Below are 26,822 nucleotides of genomic sequence, written 5' to 3'. Positions count from 1 at the left end.
GCGGGTCAGTCTCGCTTTAAACTTTGCATACTTGCAGCGTGCATCAGTCAGCGCTGGAAACAGAGCCTCCGTCTCTCCTCCACTCCTCTCTGCGTCCTCCCTGATGTAACATGATGTGACAGTACTGTGTGTGTGTGTGTGTGTGTGTGTGTGTGCGTGCACTGAAATGATTTCTGACAAATTGATGAGAACACCAAGAGTGTGAAAGAAGGTGTGATTTTCTCTTTTTTTTTTCCTCTGTGGCTCTGCTTCCAAACAGCCAGCAGAGCTCCTTCTGTGCCCCCTTTGTGCTCGCTGACCTTTGACACCGTCCACTCTGCTGGAAAACGCAAAAGCAAAACACCCACAGCTCTGCCTACCTTCCCTCACGCTCCCATCAACGTATGTATTGATCTCTCGCTGGATCTTCGCGCTGTTTGAGCCGAGTTAAGGCAGGATGACTCATTTCGCCGTGTCCATTGTTTTCCCGGCGCTCCGGCGGCGTCTATACTGAAATCGGCGTCCTTCAGACCACCTCTGCTTCGCTTAGGAACTGGATGTACTCGGCTCGGTGATACACCGGCTCTTCCCCGCTGTCAGAGAAGCGTCGCTTCGTTCTCAGCTGCGTCTTTTTCCGGGGTTGATTTCTTGTCATCGCAAATGATCACCATCGATCGAGAATCCATGATGCGAATGTTATGAATGCCGCCTGCCTGGAGATCTTAAATATTGAATACATGAGCGTAATTGACAGGTGTCGCACTGGAGGACCCAGGATTCAAGGTTGTGTGTGCCGGGAGGCGTCACGGCGGAACCTCGCTGTTCGGCTTCGTGTTTAGAGACTCGCTCTGTCCCTTTTGTGTCGGATCAAAGTGGTTTCTTCTTCCGCCGGCCCTCCAATCCTTGACCTTCTTTGAGTGTAAATTAACAAATGAAAGACGTCCCCGTGTTGCCAGGCAACCAGGCCACTCTATTAACCTTCTTGTACACGTCTGTCCTCGTTCGGAATTAGTGAATCACGGGGGGGACTTGTGGATCGAGACGAACGTACTGTAAAGCAGCGGGTCTCCAACCTTTTCTGCACCGCGGACGGTTTGGAGCAGGAGTGTGCGCGAGGGGAGGTCACACACAACACAACACACAATAAAATGCACCTAATTGAACTATTAGGCACGTGATGTAAACATAATTATTTTATACGACGCACGTTCATTGCTATCATCATGATGCTGCAGTTTCTGTAATATAACTCGACTCACCGTCGCACAGACTCAGCGGAGCCCTGAGCTTGTTTTTTTCCTCTGGTTCTGATGGGAGACGGAGAAATTCAAAGTGTGGTCGCGATGTTCAGGCTAACCTGTGAACAACTGCCTCAATGCCCTCTGCTGTTTCACATATTCATCCAAGCTTGATGGGAGCCCAATGGGAACCTGCACGACCTTTCTTTGTGGTACCAAAAGGGCCGTGAAGAGGGAGGAAGATGCTCTATAATCTGGACGTTAGCTGAAGACAGACAACAGTTGCTTTATCTGATTGTTATCTTTAGAAAATTAGAATTATGTCCATCGTTTTCACATCTGAAAAGATCTTTTTGTGGTGCTCAGCTTTGCTCAACTATGTTGTCATTCATGTCAGCCAATACGTCTATTATTCATAGACGTCACTTATAATGATCTCAACACTGCCCCCATGGCTATTGGTGGTACTGCACTTTGCTAGCTATCGATTAACTAATTCAGTTATCTGTGAAATGAAATCTAGAATAAATAGATTAGGATCTCTATATGTGAGATTTGTTGGAAAAAAGTTGTCTTTTTTGTTTGATTCACCTCATTGAATCAATCTTTACAACAACTATCTCTTTTGACTTTTCAAAACAGACTGTATGTATTTGATCTGCTTTAATTGTATCTCAAGGAGATGTTACTTTCCATGTGCCCAGAATTGGCGGATTAGCCTCTGGTTTGCCGCCCGGTTAATTTTGACTTCCTCTCCTTGGCACAGACGTCACAGTTTGGACGGTGAATACAGTTAATTGAATCCACCAGCCAAACTGCGATCGCAGGGACTTTTGGATCCATTTTTCCTTGAGAAAGTGTTTCAGCCTTTATAGAAACTGGAAGAATTGTTATGACTCATGGAGAACTACTATTTTAACATGATAGTATTCCAACGGTTCTGATGTGAGTTGAGTTAAAGTCATTAAAGTTAGAGCTTAGACAAGAATTTGCTTTTTAAAAAACGTGCTTATTGTATATATTACATTCTGTGTCACTCTTCATTTTAGCACTTTATCTCTTGATTTGCTTTTTAATTAATTAAAAATACACTTTTTAAAATGTAGATTAAGGTAAAGATTTATTCATGACTCCTAAATTTAAATGTCTATTTCCATCATAAATAGAGCAGAATCATAAAGTATGCTGATGACTCAGTTCTTCAAAGTTCAAGCTTCTGGCTACTATATGAAAGTAAAATTGGCTTCAATTCCATAATTGATGTAATTTTCCTGAATTTTAAACCCTTCTAAAGTGTGTGATAAGCTACATGACGCGCAACAACCAGCAGCACCCACGAGTGGGCCGACATGTTAAAGGATAAGTTCGGTTTAAACAGTTTTCACGTTGTTTATAGAACGAAGTAGAACAATATACTCACCCAGAAGGGTTTTCTGATCCGATAAGTGGTTCGGGAGAAATTTAGATCCAAAGTCGAGCTGCAGACATCCATATACTGTTAGCCAATGGGGCATGCGTGGCGCCGGCCCCCAAAACAGCTTTAATCGTCCAAAAACTCATTAGTTTCACTAATATTTCCTCATGGTCCGCTCACGCCACTCTTCCACCACAGCCCGGTGTCGCAAAATACATGCTGTTGCGGTTTTACAGATCTCTGAAGTGAATACGGTGATTAGAAAGTAAACTGAAGTACATTCACCAAGAGACACAGTAGGTGGCGCTGTGCACCTAAGTAGATCTCTGCACCTATATCTCTGAACTGCAAACTTCTTCTTCTTTGGAGCGGGTGGCGACCAACAACTTAGGTGTACAGCGCCACCTACTGTGTCTCTTGGTGAATGTACTTCAGTTTACTTCTTAATCACCGTATTCACTTCAGAGATCTGTAAAACCGCAACAGCATGTATTTTGCGACACCGGGCTGTCGTGGAGGAGTGGCATGAGCGGACCATGAGGAAATATTGGTGAAACTAACGAGTTTTTAGACGATTAAAGCTGTTTTGGGAGCCGGCGCCACACATGCCCCATTGGCTAACAGTATACGGATGTCTGCAGCTCGATTTTGGATCTAAATCTCTCCCGAACCACTTATCGGATCAGAAAACCGTTCTGGGTGAGTATATTGTCCTACTTCGTTCTTTAAACAACGTGAAAACTGTTTAAACCGAACTTATCCTTTAAATGCATTGTTTTCAGTGTTTCCGTTGTTTTTCTGTCTGTTTTTCTGTAAGAGGGCAAATGCCAAACTTTTCTGAAACAAAAACAATCCATTTTCACTTTTCACATTGCCATGTAACTTCTTGGTTTTTACCTGCTTTGGATAATCTCCTGTTTTAAATTGTGGATGCTGTTAATCCTCTGAACAGTAAATGCGGTTGCAGTCCAGTTTGACGGCGTTTTTAAAGGACGACGCCGGTGCTTCTCAGTGTGCACATACCATGTAAGCTTTTAAGCTGTTACACTAAACAGTTAGTATGAATGTGAGTGGGCTAAGCTTCCTGCAGAAAGACACAGGAAAACACTTTATCTGGAGAAGCTGCTCTCCTTTTTTCAAACTGGATTCTCTTGTTTCATTGCTGCTGTTTGTGTAATAAATCCATCTGCCTTCCACAATTCTTTGGGAATGTGGAAAGAAACTGGAGCATCAAAAACCCATGGAGAACATGCAAACTCTTTGATCGTTCGGGTATTGGTGTCGTTTAAACTGTGTGGGGAAGAAGCTCTTTGCATTTAGATGAAAATGAGTCCAGTCATCATATGTAACCAGATACTGTCAGAGCGAATCACGCCTGGATCTGCATCCATTCCTGTCTTTATCATTTAATGAAAATGTTGACGGTTGTCAGAAAGAGAGCGAGCCCTCTGTGTTTAGCTCTCCGTTTCTTTCCCCGTTAATTAATTTGTCCGTTATCTGTCGCGGGCAGGATTTGCGAATAAACCAAAAATCCCGTCGAAGCCACGCCGCGCTCCCCCTAAAGAAAGGTCACCGCTGTTGAATTTCAATTACTTCCACGGCAGAAATTGGCAGCCGATGGTAATCTGGGTTCGTATGTAATCAACTGCATTTTGATTGGCGCTCGCTCGTCGCTGCGTGATGGACAGGATGCAGAGGGAGCCCGTCGGTGTGCCACGCTCCGTTCCACTCTGTGGTTGAAGAAAAGGTGAATGGAAGATCCAATATGTATTCATATCGTGTTTTCCTCTTTGTTTTCTCTGAGAGGCCGAATCCCTCGACTCCTCTTCCCCAGTCCGGCTCTTGCATCATGTTTGCACGTGGATGATTATCTTATAGGATTATGCAGCCTGCTGTTTTGCTTTTTTTTTTTTTTTTTTTTCTCCTTTCTCACCTGTGTTTGATTAGATTAGTTGCCCAGCATTTGCATTATGTTGTGTGTAAGTGTGTGTGCGTGGTCATGTGGAGGTGGCTGTCCTTCAGGTGCCCTTCAGGTGCGAAAATGGAAAAAAATTTTCAGTTAAACAGAGAGAAATTTAAAAAAAGTGCCCCTCTTCAGCCCCTCAATTACTCACCAGACCCCTTTTGAAAACTACTCTTACGTCTTAGTTATAATTGTGAAAAGAGATCAATCATTAAGCAAGAATGGGTAAAATACTGAACAAGAAATAAGAAATGAAATAGATAAAAATGACCAAAAATTTACATTTAAGTAAGAAAAAAAACTCCCAGACACGAAAATTGCTTAAATAAATAAATACAAGAGTTTTATAGGTAAATAGTATAAATTTCTAAAGCAGCTTAATGTAATTAACCAATGAAAAACCTTAAAAATAGTTTTAAAATGATGTGAAACTGCTTAGCACAGCTTCAAAAACTGTTAAAAAATCAAATAAAATATGTTCCTCTTCTAGAGGGTAGTAGATCTGGCAAAAACTTTACATGCAGTAAATGTTGTGATTGTCTGTCAACTCGCTCATCTGCAGAAAAACTGTTCTTTACGGTGAGCAGGAGCAGCGTTTCTCAAAAGTTCCGTTTTCCGCCGTCTACATTCGTACATGTGGAGTCAGAGCATTTTCTCTGAGCACCGTTGTCGTGTAAATGACAAAAGAAAAAAAAAGTTTTGCGTTTTCACTTGAAAACGTCCCAAACATGTTGTTCTATTTGTTATTTGGTGGAACGTGGTGAAACGCCGGCTCGTTTGTTTGCAGGTCTGTGGCGCAGGACGCCTCTGAGTGGTTGGATTCTCGCTCTGCTGCAGTGTTTCAGTCCTGTAAAGCTCCCTGCTCCACGCCCAGCTCGTATTGGGGAGCGGCGCGGAGCTGACGATGCTGCCGGGCTTAATGAGCGTAGTAAATCAGGCAGGATGCTCTCGGATGCAGCACGTTAAATCACAATGAGCTCTTTGTACAGGAAGTGACAAAGAAAGCCTCCGAGTGCCCCGCCGAGCCGTCCAGCAACTTCTGCTGAACGGCCCAGGTGGTGGGAAATGAGGAAAGAACGCGAAACAAATGGTGATATTTAGCTCTGATGGGCGTTCAGGGACGGCAGGAGGTTGGTGTGAATCGCAGATGAATGGAAGGAGCGTCCAGTAAACACACAGCACCTGACCGGCCTCAGATAATGCAGAATAAGTACAGAAGTTGGTAAACATTTCTCATTCCTCGTGGACAGTCATCCCCACAATCCACTGCACTGTAAGAGCATTGATTTGTTTTCCCTCTCCGGGCTGAAGGCTAACCAGCTCTCCTCTCTTTGTGTTGCGTTTCCCTCTCCCGCTGCAGTCCCCTTCTGAAGCCCTCCACCGCCGCTCTGACCCTGGTTCCCCCCGCTCTCCGCCCTTGTAACACCCACACATTCCAGCCCGACGTGTCGAAGCAGCCACTCCGCAGTGGGGATTTTTTTTTTTTTTTTTTTTTTTTTTCCATTTGTGAAGGACGTAGAGCGCCATCGCCCGTCCTCTCCGCTCTGTAATTAAGCACATGCTCGACTAAAGCCTGCCGTCCTCAGAGAGATGTGAGCGACCGTTTGTCTTTGGGCAGCAAAATACGAAAGAAGGCCTCCGTCTTTTGATTTCATTTCCAAGGTCCCCAGAGAAACAACATATGTATTTTTCAAGGAAATGATGTCAACACAGATAAAACGGTAGCATTTTTTTTTTTTTTCCCCGGCAGGCCCCGAGTTTCCCGCAGAGGAAAAAAAGCAATGACAGGGACCGGGACCCAGTCCGGGAAGGCCCTCCCCTAGACTCTGCTCTGATGTGGTTCTGCTTGCCAGACGCTAATGCTTCTGTAGCTGCTAGCGGAGGCTTTACGAGGTGAACTGCGCTCTGCGGAGGAGCCGTAAACTCCAACCACATGAAGAGATAAGACACCAGGAGGCAGAAAGAGCCAGATGATGATTACCAAACTCATTTTGGGCGTCTCTTCAACAGAATCCAGCCATGTGCTGCTGAAATCCAGCTCTGTCTGTAAAAAGAAACCACGTCTGCAGGTGAAAGGAAACCGACAGTCATAAAATATACATATATGTGTATAATAACTGTTGGGGAAGCGCATTGGGATGGTGATCACGACGGACCCCAGTTCAGAGGGTATTTGTGGAAGAGATACTCAGGAAATTGGATTCTGCATTCTGTTAAGCAGCGGTTTTTCATGGCGAGGGTCTCCCGAGCATAAGATTATGTACAATGTGTTGATTGTTTTGAGCCGAGTGCATCTTCCATGTACAGAATAGTAATCTTCCAGGGCTGCATGATGAATCACGCCCCGCTGCCACTGACAACATCCAGAATCTGCTCTCGGTCAAGACAGCCGGAGAGACGCCCTTGTCGCCGTTCTCCTGTAACCTTGACATGTTCCTCAGCAACAATGATAGATCTTCGCCAGGAGCCTCCGTGGCCTTTTGTAAAAACTGGGCCAGCTCGTATCAAGGCCTGATTATCAGCGTGACAGTTTTTTTTTTTTTTTTTGCATCCTCATCATGTTCACCTCCCCTCCTGCTGTTCGGTTCTCGCCCAGGGAATCCTGACTCCCCCTCTTCTCGGTAAAGAAGTGAGGCCATGCCTAAAAATAGGACGCGCAGATCTCCCCGTCTTTCCCCCCCCTCCTGCATATCAACAGTCTTCCTGATGCGAGAGACCCTCCAGAGTTTCATTGCCCTCCGTCCAGCAGACCGTCAGTCGTTCTATGCGGGCATTCACAGAGGTCACCTTCATCCAGAGCCTCTCTGCACAGTGGGCACATTGAACCACTTTGCTCCCGTGTCCTCTACCCTCCTTTCAAAGTGCATTTACACAAATGCACACAGGCTTCCTCGCATGTCCGACATTTGTCTGCACTGCTGGGAGAGAAAACAGTTGAACCTGTTGTTCATCTCTGCAGCAGCGACAGTGAATAAACCTCACCTCGATCCAGTGACGCCTGTAACACTGGATTAGCTTTAACGTATAATTATAATAAAGCTGAGTAATAAGTGTTTATTTAGTCCAAGTGAAGCTAATCAGTTTATATTTGTCTATAATGAAAGGCGAGGTTCGTGCGAAGGCTCGTCACCCTGCAGATCAAAGATGCATGGGCGTAGATACCGAGCCAGTGTCGCTCTTTTCCTCCACAAGACCTGGAACGGGCCGCGAGTCGGTTTGCCAGCCTCTTGACGAGACAGAAGGAGCCCAGCCAAGGATCAGGCTCACAGGGGTTATTTATAGAGTTGAGTGGGCTTCACGGACGCAGGCGTGGAATGTGTCAGAAAGAAAATGCATCATTGATCAAAGCCTGCTCAGAGACGTGGTCTTATTTTTTATTTTTTTTTTTGCCAAACGCCGAGCAGAGATGGAAAGTGTTGGTGCTGCTGGTGGCGGTGGTGGTGGTGGTGGTGGAGGGGGGGTTTGGAAGAAAACAATAGCATTTACCAAAGGCTCCATGTGCGCTGTGCTATAGTGAGCCTTTCTGCTTCTGCTCTGCCCACACACCGTCCTCTGCTCCCACACAGGTGACGGGACTTCACTGAACACTTGCCAGTTTTAGCCTCCTCCTTCTCTTCCTCTACTCCAGCGTCTAAATAGCTCCACAGCTTGAGGTGTTTAAAATACACACCAGGTGGGTGTTTGGACGGTGACTGTGCTGCACTTAGAGGCAGGTACGTACCTCCGCGGTATGTGGGTCGAGCAGCGTGCGTGCGCGTGTGCGTGATTATTGATTCGTATTACTTCATAAACAGGTTTAGCTTTTGGTTTTAATGTTGGCGTGTGATTTGCTTGGAGGGTTCATAGTTCTCTGGTTCACACAGTTCTATTCCTACTGAAGTATTTCTGTCGTGGGGGGGTAGAATCTTTCCTGCTCTATTCAGGTTTTTCTCCATCACACTGGACTAATCGCATGGCTTCAAGTGAAAACGCAACACTTCTGTTGTGTTTTGGGGTTCTGTTTACACGACAACGGTGCTCGAAGCCATTGGAAGTGCAACTTTTTGAAACAAAGCTGTCTAACCGCCACACGTCTCTGAAACCAAAATGCAAAACCGATGCATTTTCACTTTAGACTTTGCCATGTCAACGGAATTTAGAAGTACTTCCAGACCAGAATGATGCAGGGCTACACACTCACTCCACGATTCCCACAGTTATCTGAGGTCTCATGCAAATTCTGATGTGGGACTTCCTCTGGAATTTTACATTAACAGCTTTTGTGCTTATATACTATCAGAATGTATAGAGAATGAAAGCATTATTCAGTTTTTTTTTTTTTAACAGAAATAGAATCTATCTCACTTTTCCCACTAGTAATGAATACTTAACGTGTGTTTGCTCCTGCGCCGGCATTTCTCATGGATCTCACAGCTTCCCACCCCTCTGCGGATTCCTCTCCAGCATGTACTGTATGAAAGAGGTGAATACAAACGGAGAGTCCTCCTCAAGGACGAGCTACGAGCCGTGGTGCTGTTTGCAAATACCCGTTTCTGTGGTAGTCTGTGAACATCAGGAGGACGGTGCAGCATGCTTCGCTCTTATTCCTCACCTCTCTGCTGTTCCGTTCGGGGAGTACAGGAGGCGGGTGGGGGTGGAGGAGCGAGATGTAAGGAGGGTAGAGGAGAGTATCGGAGTTGTCCTGCTGCAGTAGCAGCACAGCTCTCTGGTGGCAGGAGGGGGACACTTTCCTCACCAGCCGCTGCAATGCAGATGGCAGTCAAGGTTACGCTGCTCGGCCGCGCTGACGGCCTGAAATATTGAGGACGCCAGGCAAGACTGTCCAAGACACTGCAGCCGTGCTCTGGGAACCTCGTGGCCTTGTCGTCCCGTCACGGTCTTATATATAGTTTAAGGACCTTCATGATCAGACTTGCAAATCCCCGTCCAGCCCTTTCAAAATGTAACCGGGGCTTAGATTAGCTTATTTTGTCTCTCTCTCTGCATTGCGCTGATCTCATCTCTTATTTCCGTCCCTCCTGCAGACCTGTCTGTGTTCCTCTGGCCGAATGTGGTTCCACCCCGGCGCTGAGTCTCAGGCGGAGGGGAAATGCCAGGGATGTGCGTGGCACGGGACTGGCAGGGTGACATTTGTTGTTAATCAGCCTCCCGCTCGTCCCCGGCTCTCTCTGTCTGGGTGTGATAAACATGTCACTCTCAGCCAAACTGCGGCGCCGAGCACCGGAGGCTGAATGTGGTCAGCGCCTCGGCGCAGAGTTTCCCTGGATGTGGATCAGACGCGGGGCCTCATTCTGGTGGCACTGCGGCGTTCTCGCTTCCCATTTTAAAGCCGGCAGACGCGCTGAGGAGAAAACATAAGAGGACGGGCAAATTTCCACATCCTGTGTGAGCATTTTACCCAACAGAATTCTTCTGGCTTCCCCTTTTCTGTTGCGCCCGAGGCTCCGGCAGACAATTCATTGTGAGCAGGTTCACAACAGCTGCCTCTGTCAGATATTATAGAGGAAGTGATAGATCATCTCCCAGAGGGTGGAAACATTCACCACACCACTGGTGTGACCTTAGTCGCTTCCCGGTATCAATCCAATCTTTTGATTGGTGCTGTATGAAGATAGATGTTTGAGAGCGACACAGAGAACCAGACTTAATTAAAGAGCTTAATCAATCGAAGGAGATAAATCGATAATTAAGGGATGAAAGGATGTGCAATAGGAAAGAAAAAAAAGAAAAAGAAAAAGAGGGAGGGAACCGATAACAAGGCCCGGGTGTCAACAGGCGAGTATCAACTGTTATCCTTTCACTGGCCATTGTCAGCAGTTGGGAAAACACACATTCACGGCCCACACACTCCCCCCCCCCCCAACCCGTCACATCCTCCTCATCTTTGGCAAACACAGCTTAGATCCGGTGCCTGTGGCTGAAAACCATTTGGGGAAAATGAGAAAACACTGTGGTAGTGAATGTAATGAGAGGAATGCATTGAGATGAGACAACGCTCTTTAATTAAAGCAGCGCCGACCACAGGGGCCCACTAAACATAGTTATTTCTGATAGATGTAGGTGAGCCCAGTAGCACTTAGCTTCAGGGGCTTGGCACACAGCTCTCACTTTGTCAACATAAGGTTGTTAATGGGCCGAAGCGCTCCAACGCCACCTCTCTAAGATTTTACGATTTTACAACAGAAAAAAAAAAAAAAGAGTAAAAGCTTGTGTTTGATGTTAGCAATGTAAAAACAAAATAAGACTTGAATTACTCAGCTAAAAGAGTATGATAAAAGCCTGCGACTCCTTGGGGGAATCTGTCCTCTCACATAAAACTCTCTTTATAGCCTTTTGCATTCAGAGGAAGAGACTCATCCGAGCCAGAGAAACAAAATATTCAAATATCAGGGAAACGGTCGACTTGAATTCTCTTGTCTCGGTTATGTTTTTCTGTAGCGAAGTGCTACAATCAGCTGCTGTGAACATCAGTTCTTTACAAATTTGCGTCATCATTACGCCAACATGCAGAAGCCACAGGGACTGAGTCAAAGTAGAGGGAATCTAACACTTCATCGACCAACACTGACGGCAGGTAACTTTGTCCAGGGATCCTCTGGAACATCAACTTCATGAAGAACGGGTGTAGTGTCAGCATGTAAACATGCTGACTTAACCTGGTGGACAGTCATCAGCTACCGGCCGCTCTTCCATTCGAGTACATACGGCTGAACACACCTGAACGGCGTGGACAGAAGAGGTTGGTTCTGCAGGATTGTAATTGGCCCCTTTGGTGGAGCAAGGCGGTCGGGGGAGCGCGAGGAGGAGCAGCAGCTGGGGAGGGCGAGTGAGCGCGGCGTGATGGAGAAGCCACGGGAGGGCCTGACGTCGGCGTGCACGTCTCTGCTCATGTGTGCATTCAGAAGGGCAGTGAACTGAGATGGGTGAGATATGTTTTATGGCCGGAGCGGACGTGTTGCACAGGCTGTATTGAGTTGTTTCATGATTGATAGCGGGGAGAAATACACTCCTGAGCACAGAGGCTGGGATGTACCTGCACTGGCTGCCATTGAGTTTTTTTTTTTTTTTTCCAGTGGTTCGATAACATTGACCTCTAATCTCTCTGCGGGCCGGTAATTAGTCAAATTGTTTGGTGCTCTTTGGGCTGTTCCCCGGAGGATTTCGCACTTATAAAAGCGTGAAACGCGGTACGAGCAGAACGAGGTCTTTACATTCAAGGCACAACCGGCGCCGTCCACAACGGAGCACCTGAATGAAAATGTAAATCCCTCTGTGTGCACACATTCACTTCAGGCATTTCACGTTCCCTCCCGGCCCTTGAATTCCTCACCCTTTCGCGCATTATGTTCATGTTCTGCGAAACTCGCGCCGAGGTGGCGCGGTGAATGGCATGATGCGCAGCGGAGACGGCCGCTGTGAGAATTTAAGCAGCCGCCCACGCGAGAGATTACTGTGACAAATGGTGACAGGAATGAGTTCCCCCCCCCCCCTCTCTCTCCCTCTTTCCCAGATTTGTCGAACTTATTTCTCTCCTACTATTCCCCACGTTTTCTGTTTACAAATAAAAGGAATGATGCTTGTTCAGATGTGGCGTTCAGGTTCAGGCTGTCAGCATGTTGCCGAGGTATGAACGCTTCCTTATTTATTGTTGATGCCTGTTTCTCTATGTCTCCACTATTTCCTATTTGATTACAGTTCAGTCCTGCTTCATTGACATTGAGGTTGCGCAGCAGAGTTCAAACATCTAAACAAATTAAATTAACAATAATCTGATTAAAGGACCTCCCTTTCTCAATGTCACGTTCTCCTTTAATCTCACATACACCATCTTATCGCACGTTAGTCCGCTGCAACCCTCCGTCTTCTCCATGCGTGCTTCTTTCCGCATACTTCCAGGAAGTTTGTTGGAGTCTGAACGCCGTCTGCCCTCAGATCAGCGCGGCAGGACTTGGATGTCACTTTCAATGACCGTCTCCGGATGCGGGGACGAGGGAGGCGCGGTGCTGCTTCGGGGTAATGGTGGACGGCCGAGACTCGAGGAGGTGGAAGAACGGGGACGTCTTACCTGTGTCGTCTGCGCACTGAACTATGAAATTATTCAAGACAGAAGCCAGATCCAACCGATTCATGACATCTAGTGCTTCTGCAAGGAGCAGTGTTTCATCTCTCTTACTACAAAAAGTACAGGAAAATACTCTATTACTCCAGGACCTTATGACAGACAGCAGGTGATTTATTACCTCTTTGTTATGGCGCCTGGTACAAGTGAACAGTTTGTGCTGAAAGTTGGTTTGTTAGAAGTGAAATAGGAAAGCATAGCGATTTGAGTGAATTCGACAAAGGCCAGAGTGTGACGGCCAGCCTGCGTGGAAACATCTCCAAGGCTGAAATCAAACAGAGGAACTCCTGAGACTCAGACCGCTGAAGAAGGTAGTTCTGATTCAGTTTGTTGTGTATTCGTCTAAACAGCTATACAGCAGTCTGAGGAGTCACTGCAACCACTATATACCACCAGAGACACCAGCTGTGAGGCACGAACATCACAGCTAAACCGCAAAGCAAAACAAGTTCTGATTTGATGACTTATATCTTATCAGGCGTTTATTTTAACTGGGAGATGAGGAAGCAAGTGGTCATAATATTATGGCCGATCGGTATACACTAAAATCCAGTTTTCCAGTCAGACCAGTGCCTCTCGTTGTATCTGGAATTGTGTAACTCATCGCGCCGCCGTTGTTTAGACAGGTAAGAGGAAGACAATCATAGCTTTAGCGTCTGTTTGCTCTGACTGTTGCGGAGCGAAGAGGCATGCGCCGCAAGCGGCGCCGATGTTTCGCTTCCCGAAAAACGGCGTCTGTCTGTGTTTGATGTTCCAGCGTTTGACATCCCGGTGTGTGCATTAGCAGTGTAATGAGGTTTAGCGCTGACTAGTTGTCTGTCGGAGTGTGTGCATGTAGCCGGCGATCCTGTGATCCTCGCAGCGCATGCAGGCAAACGGAATACACACACTGTGACTCATATCTTGGAGAGCACGTCATCTGGAGCTCGACTCTGTTCTGTCTTCACTCCCCATTACCCACGCTCCCCCCGCCTACCCTCCCCCCGTTGCCTTATTCACTGGCTCTCATTGCACACACGCACACACACACACACACACAAACGACAGTGGCTCTGTGGGCGAAGGGAACTGAGCCGTGCCTGACTGCGTTCTGCGCAGCCTTTTTAGAGGTGAGATATGATAGGAGCGAGTGGCGGGCTGCCAAGACCGCCGCTCTGAGGAGGTGGGATGGCCGGGGGTCCTGGGGAGGAAGTGGGCTGCGGTAGTCAAAGAGGCGGCGCGTCCCACAGGAAGGCGTTCGGCGGAGAGAGTCTTCCTCCGCGCGCTCCAAAGCAGGTTGAGCCGCTCGGCACTTCGGTCATTTCCGCGTTTGACAGTGGAGTCGCCGACACATGCCCTCTTTTTGGCCTTTAAATAAAGCAGTGCATTGTGGGAGCTTCAGTTTGGGCTGCTGACAAATGCACAGACACTGTGTCTCTCAATGTGTGACGGAGAAAGAGCATTGCTTTACATTCATTCCCGACAATCTCACTATAAACCTCGGGTGCCAAACATAAGGCCTGTGGGTCAAAACTGGGCCTCTTATTCAGCCTGCCAAACCAAACAAATGATATATTTTACTGTATTTTACACTACAAGGTTTCATTAGAACTGACTGTATGTTGAAGTGACAGTAATTCTCTGAAGTAATTGTTTTTGTGAAAATATCAACATTTCATTAAGTATAAAGTTTAAATTTAAAGGTTATTATGGGATTATTTCACCAGTCTCGCCTACTCAAGATGATATCGGGCTGTCTGTGGCCTCTGCACTGAGATGTGTTTGACACTCTGTTCTAAACAAAGCCTTAACTCCAACCTGCTGAACCGTAGTCTGAGCCTGAACCATGTCTCCACCTAGAAATCTATTGATTTCTCTCTCGGGTACCTCCATCTTCCTCCCCATGGTGACATGAGTGGTAATAGGTTGGTGTGCTGTGCAATCAAGTTTGGGTCCCCACTAGTACTACACACACACACACACACACACACACACACACACACACACACGAAAGCACTGGAGCAGATGTCATTCTGTGTGATGACGCTTGAAGCCTGGAACCACAAAAGACTGGAAAACCAAGCAAATATTCACAACTATTTCGTTGAAATACAAAGATGGGATGTCTATGACAGTATTGACTCCCAGCCTTATTGTTTTTGCCGCACTGCACTCAGCGGGGGACTGGATCGTACGAGGCGACCCGAGAGCCGCTGCTGTTGCTACCTTTGAGCTGAGGGCCTGTTGCATTAATTGCCTCCCTGGAGTTAAGTTCCACATGTTGTGCCTCTTATTGCGGCCGCTGTCGGGGGGGTGACAGGTGAGAGGCAGAGTGTGGCGTATCGCCGCCCTTCAGAGAGCGCCGCCGGCGCCGCCGTCCCCGGCAGCTTCGCCCTTCCACGGGGAAGTGTTTGACCCAGCCGGCAGCGGCCAGTGTCCCCACGGGAGCAAGGAACCGGTGGGGGGAGGTGTGGAGAGCTACCAAAATACCCTTGTATCTCTGTTGCAACAGGCGCTCCAGCCATAAGCACTTAAGTGCTCACACACACATACACAGAAATACTGACATCTCCACTAGGAAAGGCCCAAGGGGCTGTGAAAAACTGGCGTGAGAGAGGAGCAGAAAAAGAGTGTCCAACCATCCATCTCCTGTACCTGCTTTATTCAGACTAGAATTGGAGAGAGCTGGAACCTTTCCTAGCTGACAAACTGTGAGAGTCACGGTACACCCTGTTCAGGACAGAGAACAGACCCTGCAATAAGACATAGAAATTAGACTTCTTCTTCTTCTTTTTTTTAAATAAACATAAAAATGTTAAATTCTTGAAATTATGACTGACAGTATTTTGGTGTCTTCTTTTCTCTCTGTTTATGCAATCCATTTTATTGACATGACTTAATTAACTAGGTGCAGATTTGTATCCTTCTCGACAGAGAGAATCTGTTTTTACTGGTGAACTGACTGGTCCCACAGAGGAGGTGGTGAGGGTCAGCGTGTGGTCCCGTCGGGCCGGCCGTCTAATTGTAACAGCATGTTAATGACACTCCAGGCTGCTCTTACACCTTTTGACCTCCTTGGGCTGAAGCACTTCCCCAAAAGAGGAATGGAAACAATCAAACGGCTCCTCGCTCAGTCTGCTTTCATTCACACTTATCCCCCCAAATACCCATGAACGTCCATCTGCTTGACTTTGTAAATAACAGAGAAGTGTAAACCTTGTTTGAGTGTTAGCTGTAACTTGTTTTCGTGTGAGATGAAAGACGCAGGCTTGTTGAGTTGAACACAATGACATTTGTGTTGAAACATGAGCTCTTCGTCATGGCCTCCAGATTCATTTCCCACCCCCACTGTGACGACTGGGGAGTGGGGGGGGCGGTGGAAGAGAGCTTTTGGAGGAAACGCAAGACAGAGAGAGATGAGGATTAAATCAGTTTCAGCTTTGTGGTGTGTTTAGAGCTCGTGAAATGGCTGACAAGCTCTTTTCAGTGCAGAGTTACCTCTGTGAAAGGCTCGGGACTTTGTGTTATCCCTCAGCTGAAACAACAGCAGTGTCCTCACCCTCCCGGGCTTGGCAGCGCTCTATGCATTGCCATGTGCCTGTGGGTTTTGGCACTTGCTCTAACGACAATTACATGCGAGTATTTCTCAAGGGGGAGAAAGTAAATGCTTTAATAGCTCTATTTTAACACACAGAGGGGAATCTTTTGACCTGGGTGGTCCCGTCATCACCGAGCGTCCCGCCTAGTGAAAGATCAGAAACCAGAAACAAGAATAGCTCAAGTATTTTTAGTCACATTGTCTGTATCTATTTTTTTTTAGTTCAGAGTAACTACACATTTTGAAGTGATGATACTGCCTGCTTGCGTGTCGGGATAAGAGATAGAGGTCGTGAAACAAGGGCAAAACCAGAGAGCGATGATCGTGTCGTTTCCTCAGCTCCGCGTCAAATGGCGCTCATTAATCGTGATGAGTTGCCAAGCGTCATCTGCCTCTGGCCGTCAGCTGGAAGACGGATAGCCCCGAGGTGTTTCACTGTGTCTAGAGTTGGACCTTGCACAGGGGAGATCCATCAGGACTGCACATGCAATCACTGACTTGAGCAGAATGCAGGGGAAGCCCTGGGGCCTTCTCTGCTTCGTAGTCCTTGTTTCTAAAGGAAACAAAAAAAAGATATGGAACAAGAGTGATGCCTGAGTTTATCTGGTGAAAGTTAAATAATACTAGAGGTGTAATTTAACATAATCGCTCACACGCCATTAAAGAAAGACACTCGGTGGACTCTCGATAACGACACTCCGAAGCTTTTCGACTAATCTGTAAAAGAAGACTGTGTTCAGGTTTGAAGTACCGTTCTCCGCCATATGTATTATTCAGCAAGACTAATTTTCCAAACCCGGCCATCTGCATTCAGGCTAAGTATCCAACCACAGCCCCGTGCAGAATCAGAGCACCGCTGTCTGCTGTCTTCGAGCTAGAAAAACAGAGCTGAAAAACACAGGAGTTCAGATCATGCCGTTGCAGGTGGGAGAGCATCTGTTCAGCAGCTTTCACCAGTTTGGCTTTTGTCTCGGTCACTGTAGACCGTCCCCTCGGTGTCACGGTCAACATGGCAGAATTGGTTGGCGTGATGTGTGTTTATGAGAAATTGCCCACATGATGAATATTTAATCAGCAAATATTATTTGCAGTTAAGGAGGTAACTTGAGACTAGTTTTGCAGCTCTTAATTTCATTCATGAAATGAAACCAGTGTGACTTGGGCCAAGATGGAAATAGTATCTGTACTTTTCTACCCTGTCATTACAGCAAGAAGTCATGTTTTTAAAAGAAACTGACCTCATACAGTCGACCATATTCTCTCAAAGGAGAAAAACCACAGTTATCTTAATGTGGAGTTATGTAACATACAATTCCAGCAGAATAATTACAAAAGCAGGTGTGCATTGGGGGTAAACAACTATTTATCCATGTGACCAGTGGCATGCCGTAGTCATATTTTTGGGTGCCTTTTTCACACGTCAGACAGACTCTGCATGGTGCCTGTCAACCACTGTGCACTGTCTCCACAAGATGGGCCCGGGCACAGCTGGCAAAAAAAGAATATTCCTTCGAGCAGTTAGTAACTGGGCCCATTAATATTCTCTGTGATGTCTGTGTATTCAGGAGCTCACTTGACTGCTGAAAGTTATATTTCTTTGCCTAATTATTGTTGGTACATGTTTGCCTTTTCTCACTTTTCTGATTTCTCTCCCCCCCCTTCACCCCTCTCTGTTTTCAGGATGGCTCCAAACAGAAGCAGGTGAGGAAGAAAACGGTGTCCTTCAGCTCAATGCCAAGCGACCGTAAGATCAACAGCACAGCCGCTTGCATGGCCTTCATGATGGAGGGTTGTGAGATGAAGAAGGTGCGTTCTAACTCGCGCATGTACAACCGCTACTTCCTGCTGGATCCAGACATGCACTGGCTGCGTTGGGAGCCGTCCAAGAAGGATTCGGAGAAAGCCAAGCTGGAAATCAAGAGCATTAAGGAGGTTCGTTTGGGAAAGAAAACCCCTGTTCTGCGCAGCAATGGTCTTTCAGATCAGTTCCCCGATGAATGCGCCTTCTCAATTATTTACGGGGACAACTACGAGTCACTGGATTTGGTGGCCAGTACAGCCGATGTCGTCAGCACCTGGGTGATGGGACTGAGGTATCTCGTATCTTATGGCCGTCACACGGTGGACATGGTGGAACCGAGTCAGCCGAGCCTACGAACATCTTGGATTGGCTCGGTGTTCGAGCTAGCCGACATGGAGAAAGAAGGACAAATAGATCTATTCAGAGCCACACAGATAATCAAGGGACTCAACCCTGGAATGAAAGAGTCTAGGATAGAACTCAAGTTTAAGGAACTACAGAAAGCTAAAGACCAATATGGAGAGGCAATTAATATGGACACTTTTGTGGAGGCCTATTGTGAGCTCTGCACCAGACCCGAGATTTTCTTTCTGCTGGTTCAGTTCTCCAGTAACAAGGAGTATCTGGACAGTAAAGATCTGATGCTTTTTGTCGAGGTGGAGCAAGGCGTGGAAGGCGTAACAGAAGACATGTGCAGGGATATTGTCAAGAAATTTGAGCCATCTGCCGAAGGCCGAGAGAGGGTCTACCTCACGATTGATGGTTTTACGCACTACCTCCTGTCCTCCGAATGCCACATTTTTGATCCCCAGCACAAGCGTGTGTGCCAGGATATGACCCAGCCTCTCTCTCATTACTACATCAACTCATCACACAATGCTTCCCTTCTGGAAGATCATTTCTGGGGATCGTCGGACATCAGCAGCTACATCAGAGCTCTGAGGATGGGATGCCGCAGCATTGAGGTCATCGTATGGGACGGCCCTGATAATGAACCGGTGGTGTACGTCGGCAGCTCCGTTGCCTCTCAGTTGGCTTTCTCTAAAGTTCTGGACATCATAAACCAGTATGCTTTTGAGGGTTCTGAGTATCCCCTGATTCTCTGCATGGTAACCCATTGCTGTATCCCCCAGCAGAGGGTCATGGCACAACATATGAAGAAGATTCTTGGGGACAAGCTACACATTGAGCCTCCCAACAAAGAGGAGAACTACCTACCCTCTCCTGAAACTCTCAAAGGTAAAATTCTTCTCAAGGGCAAGAAGCTCCCACCCAGCTGTGCAGACGCCGAAGGGGATGTGACGGATGAGGAGGAGGGTCTGGAAATGTCTCGAAGAGTGGGAGCCGATGACAGGGACCACCTGAATGGCTTGGGCTGCAAAAGACTCAGACTGTGCAGAGAACTCTCTGATCTTATTTCTCTTTGCAAGTCTGTCCAGTTCAGGGACTTTGAGATTTCTAAGAGAGAACAAAAATACTGGGAAATGTGCTCCTTCAATGAGGTGGATGCAAACAGGTTTGCCAACGAGTTCCCGGAGGAATTTGTCTGCTACAACAAGCGCTTCCTCTCCAGAGTTTATCCCACGCCGATGAGGATCGATGCCAGCAACATGAACCCCCAAGATTTCTGGAAGTGTGGCTGCCAAATTGTGGCGATGAACTATCAGACACCAGGCCTGATGATGGACCTCAACCTGGGCTGGTTCAGGCAGAATGGCAACTGCGGTTACGTTTTGCGGCCAGCAATCATGAGGGAAGAGGTGTCCTACTTTAGTGCCAACGCCCGAGACTCCCTACCAGGAGTGTCTGCACAGCTTCTCCACATCAAGGTCATCAGCGGGCAGAATCTGCCCAAGCCTCGGGGCTCTGCTGCAAAGGGCGACGTGGTGGAGCCCTACATTTATGTGGAGATCCATGGCATACCAGCTGATTGTGCTGAGCAAAGAACCAAGACTGTGTCCCAGAATGGTGACAACCCTATTTTTGATGAAAGTTTTGAATTCCAGATTAATTTACCGGAACTTGCAGTGCTGCGGTTCGTGGTTCTGGATGATGACTACATTGGAGATGAGTTCATTGGCCAATACACCATCCCGTTTGAGTGCCTACAGCCAGGCTACAGACACGTCCCTTTACAGTCGCTGACAGGAGAGTTCCTTCCCAACACAACCCTGTTTGTTCATGTAGCCATCACGAACAGGCGGGGCGGAGGAAAGGCACACAAACGGGGTTTGTCTGTCAGGAAGGGCCGGAAGGCCCGGGAGTACACCACCACCAAGACAACAGGGATCAAAGTTGTGGACGAGCTTTTCCGAGCTTCCACCCAGCCCCTCAGGGAGGCCACGGACCTCAGAGAAAATGTCCAGGTAAGACGATTCATTTCTAAAATACACATGACGCATTTTCTGTAGGTCAGTAATGATGACCTTTGTCACATACACACAGACATTGTATCGACAGACGATCAAGTTGAATTGCTATTAGAATGACTCTTTGCTATAAAACTACCAAGTCCCAGGAGAATATAGACGAAGTCAAGCAGCTCCAGAGGCCTCCATTGTTGGTATTGTCCATCTAGCTGCACATGTGCTGAAGAACTATTTACTGTTGCGTTTTCAGTAACTGAGTGCTTTTCAAAACTCAACGAAAGTTTTCTGAGCCGGAGCCCACCGTGCCTTTAAGCCTGTACATTGAACATTAGGCATTCAAAATATTTCACAAGCTAGTTTCAATTTTAATTGACCTCAACTATCTACTGAATGGATTTCACACCTTTTTTTTTTTTTTTTTAAATTTGTCTCCATAATTTTCCATTTAAACAACCATTTCATTATAAGTACTCCTCAACTAAAAAATGGCGTCTCTGTGTTGAAATCTGCCAATTACCACTTTTATGACTGACACTGTTGTTTTCAGTAGTGTAAGAGGGTATATTGTGTTACTGTGTAAATCCAGTGCAACGACAAAGAAAGCCGTCCTTGTATGTGCTCAGCAACCTCTTCAGAACATCTTCACCCTTTGTTGAACTGGATAATAGTTGCATAATTAGTTGGGATTATTCAGATCACAAACATACTCGCAAACTAACATGGTTGTTTATTGGTAATGGTTAGAAACCAAAAGGCATAAAATACACGTCTCTAAAAGCCAAAATAAAACATTTCTATTGTACCTTCATGCTGATCTAATAGTTTCTGGTTGAATTTATTGAACATGCTGTTGTGGATAGAGGATTGTCACTAATTGCACTCTATTAGTGTTGTAGAAGAGAGCAGCCATAAAGTGACATTGCTGTACAATTATAAGGTTTATGAATAATGTAATCATTAATGAGACACAATTACTGCCCAGGGAAGAGGACTGGGTTGCTAGGCACTTAGCACACTACTTCCAAAGTCCCCGAGATGAGCAAATGAAGATTTGTAACCAGGGTGCATATTTCACTGACAATCAGCAAGAAGGAGCCTTTGTGTGCGTTTTTATTTTTTCGCTGTGTGATGACTAAAGGGTGTGATACAAAGCCTCTCTCTTTTTTTTTCTCGGTCCACAGATGCGAACATTAGGGGAGCCAGCGCGCTTTTTACACATTCGCTTGTTTGGCTGTTACCTCACAATAGTGACAGGCTCTTGTCTTCGTTGACAGCTTTCAAAGAAAGTCTTTGTACGCTGTTGAAACGGCTCCATCAACATTATTCGGGCAACTAAAGGAAGTGTTTTGTTGATAGAATTGCTACATGTGGAGGAAAACATTTCAGACAAGGAACAAAGGACCACAATTTATGATTTTGCAAAAAAAAAAAAAATATATATATATATCTGTTTAGGTGAATTATTTTATTACGAACCAAAGATGTCAGAAATAAAGGTAATGCACCAACAATGAACACAAATGTGTTCACATAATGGCATTCCTAATGTGTGACAGAGCTACATCTGAGTGAAAGGAAGGATATAAATAACCCAGTTTCAACCACTCGTGTGCAAATACGCTACTGAACAAAGTTTTTGTGCTGGCTTCAAAAGCAGTTCTGAAAAACCACCGATGTGTTCCTGATTCAGTCTCAATTGAGCAGATTTAACAGATTGCATTAGGAATCCACGCAAATGTGTCGACTTATCACAAACCATATCACTCCTTTCTCCCTTCGGTTAATTTTTAGAATCCACATATATCAATCCATCATCAAAAATATTCTATTTCAAGGGTTTATTTGCGCCTCTCCAGGATATACTCGGGTTTTATCCCTTAATTTGTATCCAGGTCATAAATAGCGAGGTCTGCCGGTCTGCAGTGAGCAGCACCCTCAGTCTAATGGTACGGCAAACAAAAGACAGACCAAAGTAAATAAGCAGAGATGTGATTAGAGCTCCTCTGGCATGCTGTCATGCATTTTTCAGTTGGGTAAACGGGCGCGCTCTCATAATTATTTTTCCTGTCCAAGAGCTAAGCACAGAGGAAAATATTTTTTGTGCTCTGCAGGTGAAACTGATCCCACAATAGAGCGAGAGTTTACAAAATATGGGCGTTCGCGCCCCTCAAATGCCTCTTTGGATCTGAAATATGTGGCAAGTCTTGATTTGCAGTCCGCAACTTTTGTAAGTATAGCTGTTATGTTGTTGCACTGAAATCTGGATCTTTAAATTTAGCTTTTCTCTCTTAACCCTTAAAAAAAAAACTGAGTAATGCTTCTCAGATGTTATTTTTCATTTTGTGTTATTTTTTTTCTGACTACTTGAACAACCAACGCTCCAAGTGATTGTGATTAGGTTGTAATCTTTGCTTCGAGGTCAGACTGCATGAAAAATGAAAGGAAATGTGGTTCCCTGAGAACTGAGAGCAGTCAGACATCTTTTCTTTTTTCAAACCGAGTAACTGTAGGTGGATGTAGAAATGATCCCAGGCATGCTGCAGCATTGATCTTAATCTGTGCTGTTTCTGTGATTCCTTTTCAATAGCAAATAGCTTCATCTACAGACCTACATTAAAAAGTATCAGGTGATTTAGAATGTTATTTACTCAGAATTTATCCAGCACACCGCACTGCCGACCGGTTTGAAATGTAAATTTGTCCTTTTGAAATGAGGAGATGAGCGAAATCATGGAAGAGGTGAAGCCGAGATGAAGAGGATGAATTTAGAATGGAGCAGTCGTCTTTTAAATGTGAAAATAGTAGATGATGATGAAGGCTTTAGGCACGTGGAGCCGGCACTATGGGGTCAAGCTGATCGGGCCCGTGACCTTCGACCTCCAGGCTTCGCCATGATTTCCGTCCCTGACTTGAAGCCAAATTTCGATGCGGAGGAAAAACCTCTTTTAATCGCAGACTTTCTAAAAGTTCACATATCGCCGCTTGAGCCAGCGGAGCGGAGAAACACACACTGCGGCACTTTAGACGTCACTGTCAGAAACATCCCTCCGCCTCACTGAGCTCCTTCAAGACTCTCTTAACTCTCGAACAGCGCAGCTTCCAGGTGGTCTGCTCTGAATAATAAAGAAACCAGAACTGCATTTTGGGTAATAATAATAAAGAGCGAGAGAATCTATGAGCGTTGGCCAGTGGGCAGATACGATAGGCCGCCATGTTTCATGTGTTAGTCCAGGCAGCAGATCAATTATTTCCGTGGGAGACTTCAATGAAGTTTTTTTTTTCTTTTTTTTCGAACGCTGCACCCCGTGAACCTTACGAAGCGTTGATGGAGCTGGAGCGGCGCCGCCAAGCCGGAGTCTCTCTTCATCTGCCGAGATGTGTGTGTGTGTGTGTGTGCGCGCACTGCCATGTGCACATTCAGCCTCGCTTCAGAAGACCGGGACGGACGGACGGGAGGGAAAGAAAGAGGGGCAAACAGACAAAAGCGGTGTTGTAACCGGACACAGAGCTCTCCCCCCGTTTGGGGAATGTTGGAAGAGGAGTGAAGTGGGGGGGTGGAGTGGGGGTGGGGGGTGGAGTGGGGGGACTAATTAAAAACACAAGCCGCTCATTTGGTTTTGTAACATGGCCGCTTCTAAACAGTATGGCTTTTATTGCAGCGGCAATTATCAGGGAAACATTTATGCGTGTGGTCCCGTACGCTCATGCGAGGAATTATTCAACGCATAATGAATGCTAATAACTCCGGCTCCGACCACACCGAGGCACAAACACGCCGGGTCTTAATCCCGAGCAGCAGAGCTGTCCCGGGCGATGGGCCGAGCGCCGACCGGCATACAGATGCCGCGTCCCTCCCTCCGGCCGCCCTCTTTGTCTGGGGGAAGCTCGGGCCTCGCGGTGACAGCGTGTCCTCTGAGGGATGACAATTTCTCCGCGCGCCCTGGAGGTCCGGCCCCTGGAGACCGCCGGTTCCCACACTGCGGAGTGCCGGGTGTGTGGACTGACTTCCTAACGCCACCGCCAGCCTCTTCTCTCTCTCTCTCTCTCTCTCTCTCTCTACACTGTTTGTGTCGCTCTGCTCCTCCGTCTCTCATTTCTCATTCAGTTCCACGTGTTCTGACCACATTTCCTTGATGTTCAGCGTTTTATTCTTCTTCTTCTTCCCAGTTTCGGCTCCCTGTGCCGCAGCCCACGTGGCTCGCTTGCACTCTGACCTCTGACCCTCTCGCTGGCTTATGAATTCAGCGATTAAATTTCCATTAATGAAAGTTGCATATTCACAGAGACTGGAGAGATGCTCTGGATTAAGAAGTGAAGAACTGGTAATCTCCTGAGGCTGGGTAGTTTTGTATTTGAGAGTCACCTGCAATAGAAATCCCACTTCGTCGTCTGTCGCCGTTCTCGCCATTGTTCATTTTTATAGCGTATTATTCCAAATGGTTCGATTCCTACCTTTTGTGGCCTTTCTATATTGAGTCCGCATGTTCTCCCAGTGCATGTGTTTGTCTTTCTTGTCTTGAACGACAAATCTTTAAGAGAAAACCAACAGAAGTTAAGTTTTTTTTTTTTAAGTGTAAAATGTGTTGTTTTGCTTCAGGACACTTCACATTCTCTTCGGAAGTAGAATAGTAATTGAGAGCAGACCCTTCTGCGATTTGCAGATCGACATTTCCCTGGTCATATATGTGGTATTTACTTAATATTAATAATAACTTAAGCTTGATATTCGCTTGCAGTGCAAAAGGAGAGTTTGACTCGGGCAGACTAACCACTAAATATCAAGTGAGGAAAGACGAGGAAGCAAGTATTAAAGAAATTATTATATTTAGGCCTGGAGTCAGTAGTTTGGCTGCCGTTGCAGGAAATGGATAATTTTACTAGACAAACATGTCGTGTCGTTTCTGGCCTGACGGGAGTATCGCAGCTCCCCTCATTAAACCTCCGCTCAGGGTCAGAAGTATAATGTGGTTCGGATATTTTTCATTCAGTCGTTTTATTGGCCAAGCATAATATCTGTGCAGGAATTTGCCTTAATAGGAAAGAGCGGAAGTCGGGTTGTTTCTGTATGGCTATAATGGAAAAGATAAAAAGAAATAGAATTACTCGTACACAGTGTGTGTGGGAGGGCGAGTCCTCCCTCACACACTGCTGCGTTACAGTGTGAGTGTTCAGGCCAAGCGAACGCCACGTCCACAATATTCACGTGCATTGATTTGTTTCTAGTGGAGCACTTAACACTTAATTTTGATTAATGGCGCTTAGCAGTTGAAAACAACAGGAAGTCCAGTTCAGCGCTGCATCAGAGCCTCGCTGACGTCGAGACGAGATCTCCATCCAGTCCGCGAGCGTTCTTCATGGCCTGTGGTTTCTTCCCAGAATGCCATGGTGTCCTTCAAGGAGCTGTGCGGCCTGACGCCCGCGGCCAACATGAAGCAGTGCATCCTGACCGTGTCCACCTGGCTGATGAACAGCGAGAGGTCTCTGAGGGTGACGGTGGACCTGAGCGAGGCCTACCCCGCCATGGAGGCTCAGGGCCCGGTGCCGGAGCTGCTGCGCAAAGTGCTCAACGCCTACGACATGGTGAGTGTGTCTAAAAACCTCACTTTTTTATGAGTTCCACCAAGCGAACCTGCCAGTAGAGCGCCGCTTTTCTCACTTGCATCACCTTGCAAAGTCATGGCGCAGATCCAATCCATGCAAATGGCCCGGCAGGCCGCTGTTATGTAAGAGGTTTTCGCTTTCAGGACTTGTGCGGTTATTAACATGTGCATTACCCTCCGGTCTCACGGTCCCCATGCCCGGGCCATGGCAACCCGGCGCCATGTAGAGCTTCCCTGAGATTGGCCGGCCGCCACACACTCTGACCAAGAACAGAGGGTCCTGTGTGTTTGTGTGTGTGTGTGTGTGTGTGTGTGTGCGTGCATGTGTCATGCCTGTAAACGTTAGTGATTTCTGTGGAGCACGGCTCCCAACACCAGGCTATTTACTGCGTAATGACGGCGTGTCGCCCTGCCTGTGGGCGGTAGCAGGCTGCCATTATAACCCCGAGCCGTGCAGAGCGCCGGCACAATGCTTATCTTTAAAAGCCAAAGACACATAATCTATATGTTTATCTTTACGTGCACACTGCCCGCTTTGTTTGACCGTGAAAGCGTGAAGCATATAAATGTTAAGCTTGTTGGATTGTTTTGCTTAAATGTGAGAAATTGAGTCGTTTGAAGTGATTTGCAGACAATCGGCCTCTTGTTCTAGCGCACTGATGAAATACTTAAAAGTGCAAATGAAAGTTTATGTAACTTTTTCTCCCTTAATGAGGGAGCCTAAATAAATACTCTCACTTCTGTGAACTGTCTGCATCCAAA

General features: G+C 46.6%; 1 protein-coding gene across 1 annotated transcript in view; it reads left to right on the top strand.

The window, feature by feature from the left end:
* LOC115387573 (inactive phospholipase C-like protein 2) overlaps nucleotides 1-26,822 on the top strand; it is a 57,240-nt gene that overhangs the window by 17,742 nt on the left and 12,676 nt on the right. Inside the window, exons 2-3 of the mRNA XM_030090349.1 lie at nucleotides 17,971-20,457; nucleotides 25,837-26,040. Coding sequence (XP_029946209.1) covers nucleotides 17,971-20,457; nucleotides 25,837-26,040 — 2,691 coding nt within the window. The remainder of the gene's footprint in view (nucleotides 1-17,970; nucleotides 20,458-25,836; nucleotides 26,041-26,822) is intronic.

The sequence above is a fragment of the Salarias fasciatus genome, chromosome 4 (assembly GCF_902148845.1).
Source record: "Salarias fasciatus chromosome 4, fSalaFa1.1, whole genome shotgun sequence".
Taxonomy (NCBI): Eukaryota; Metazoa; Chordata; class Actinopteri; order Blenniiformes; family Blenniidae; genus Salarias; species Salarias fasciatus.
The sequence above is the reverse complement of the archived record's forward strand: the minus strand, read 5'-3'. Positions and strand labels throughout refer to the sequence as shown.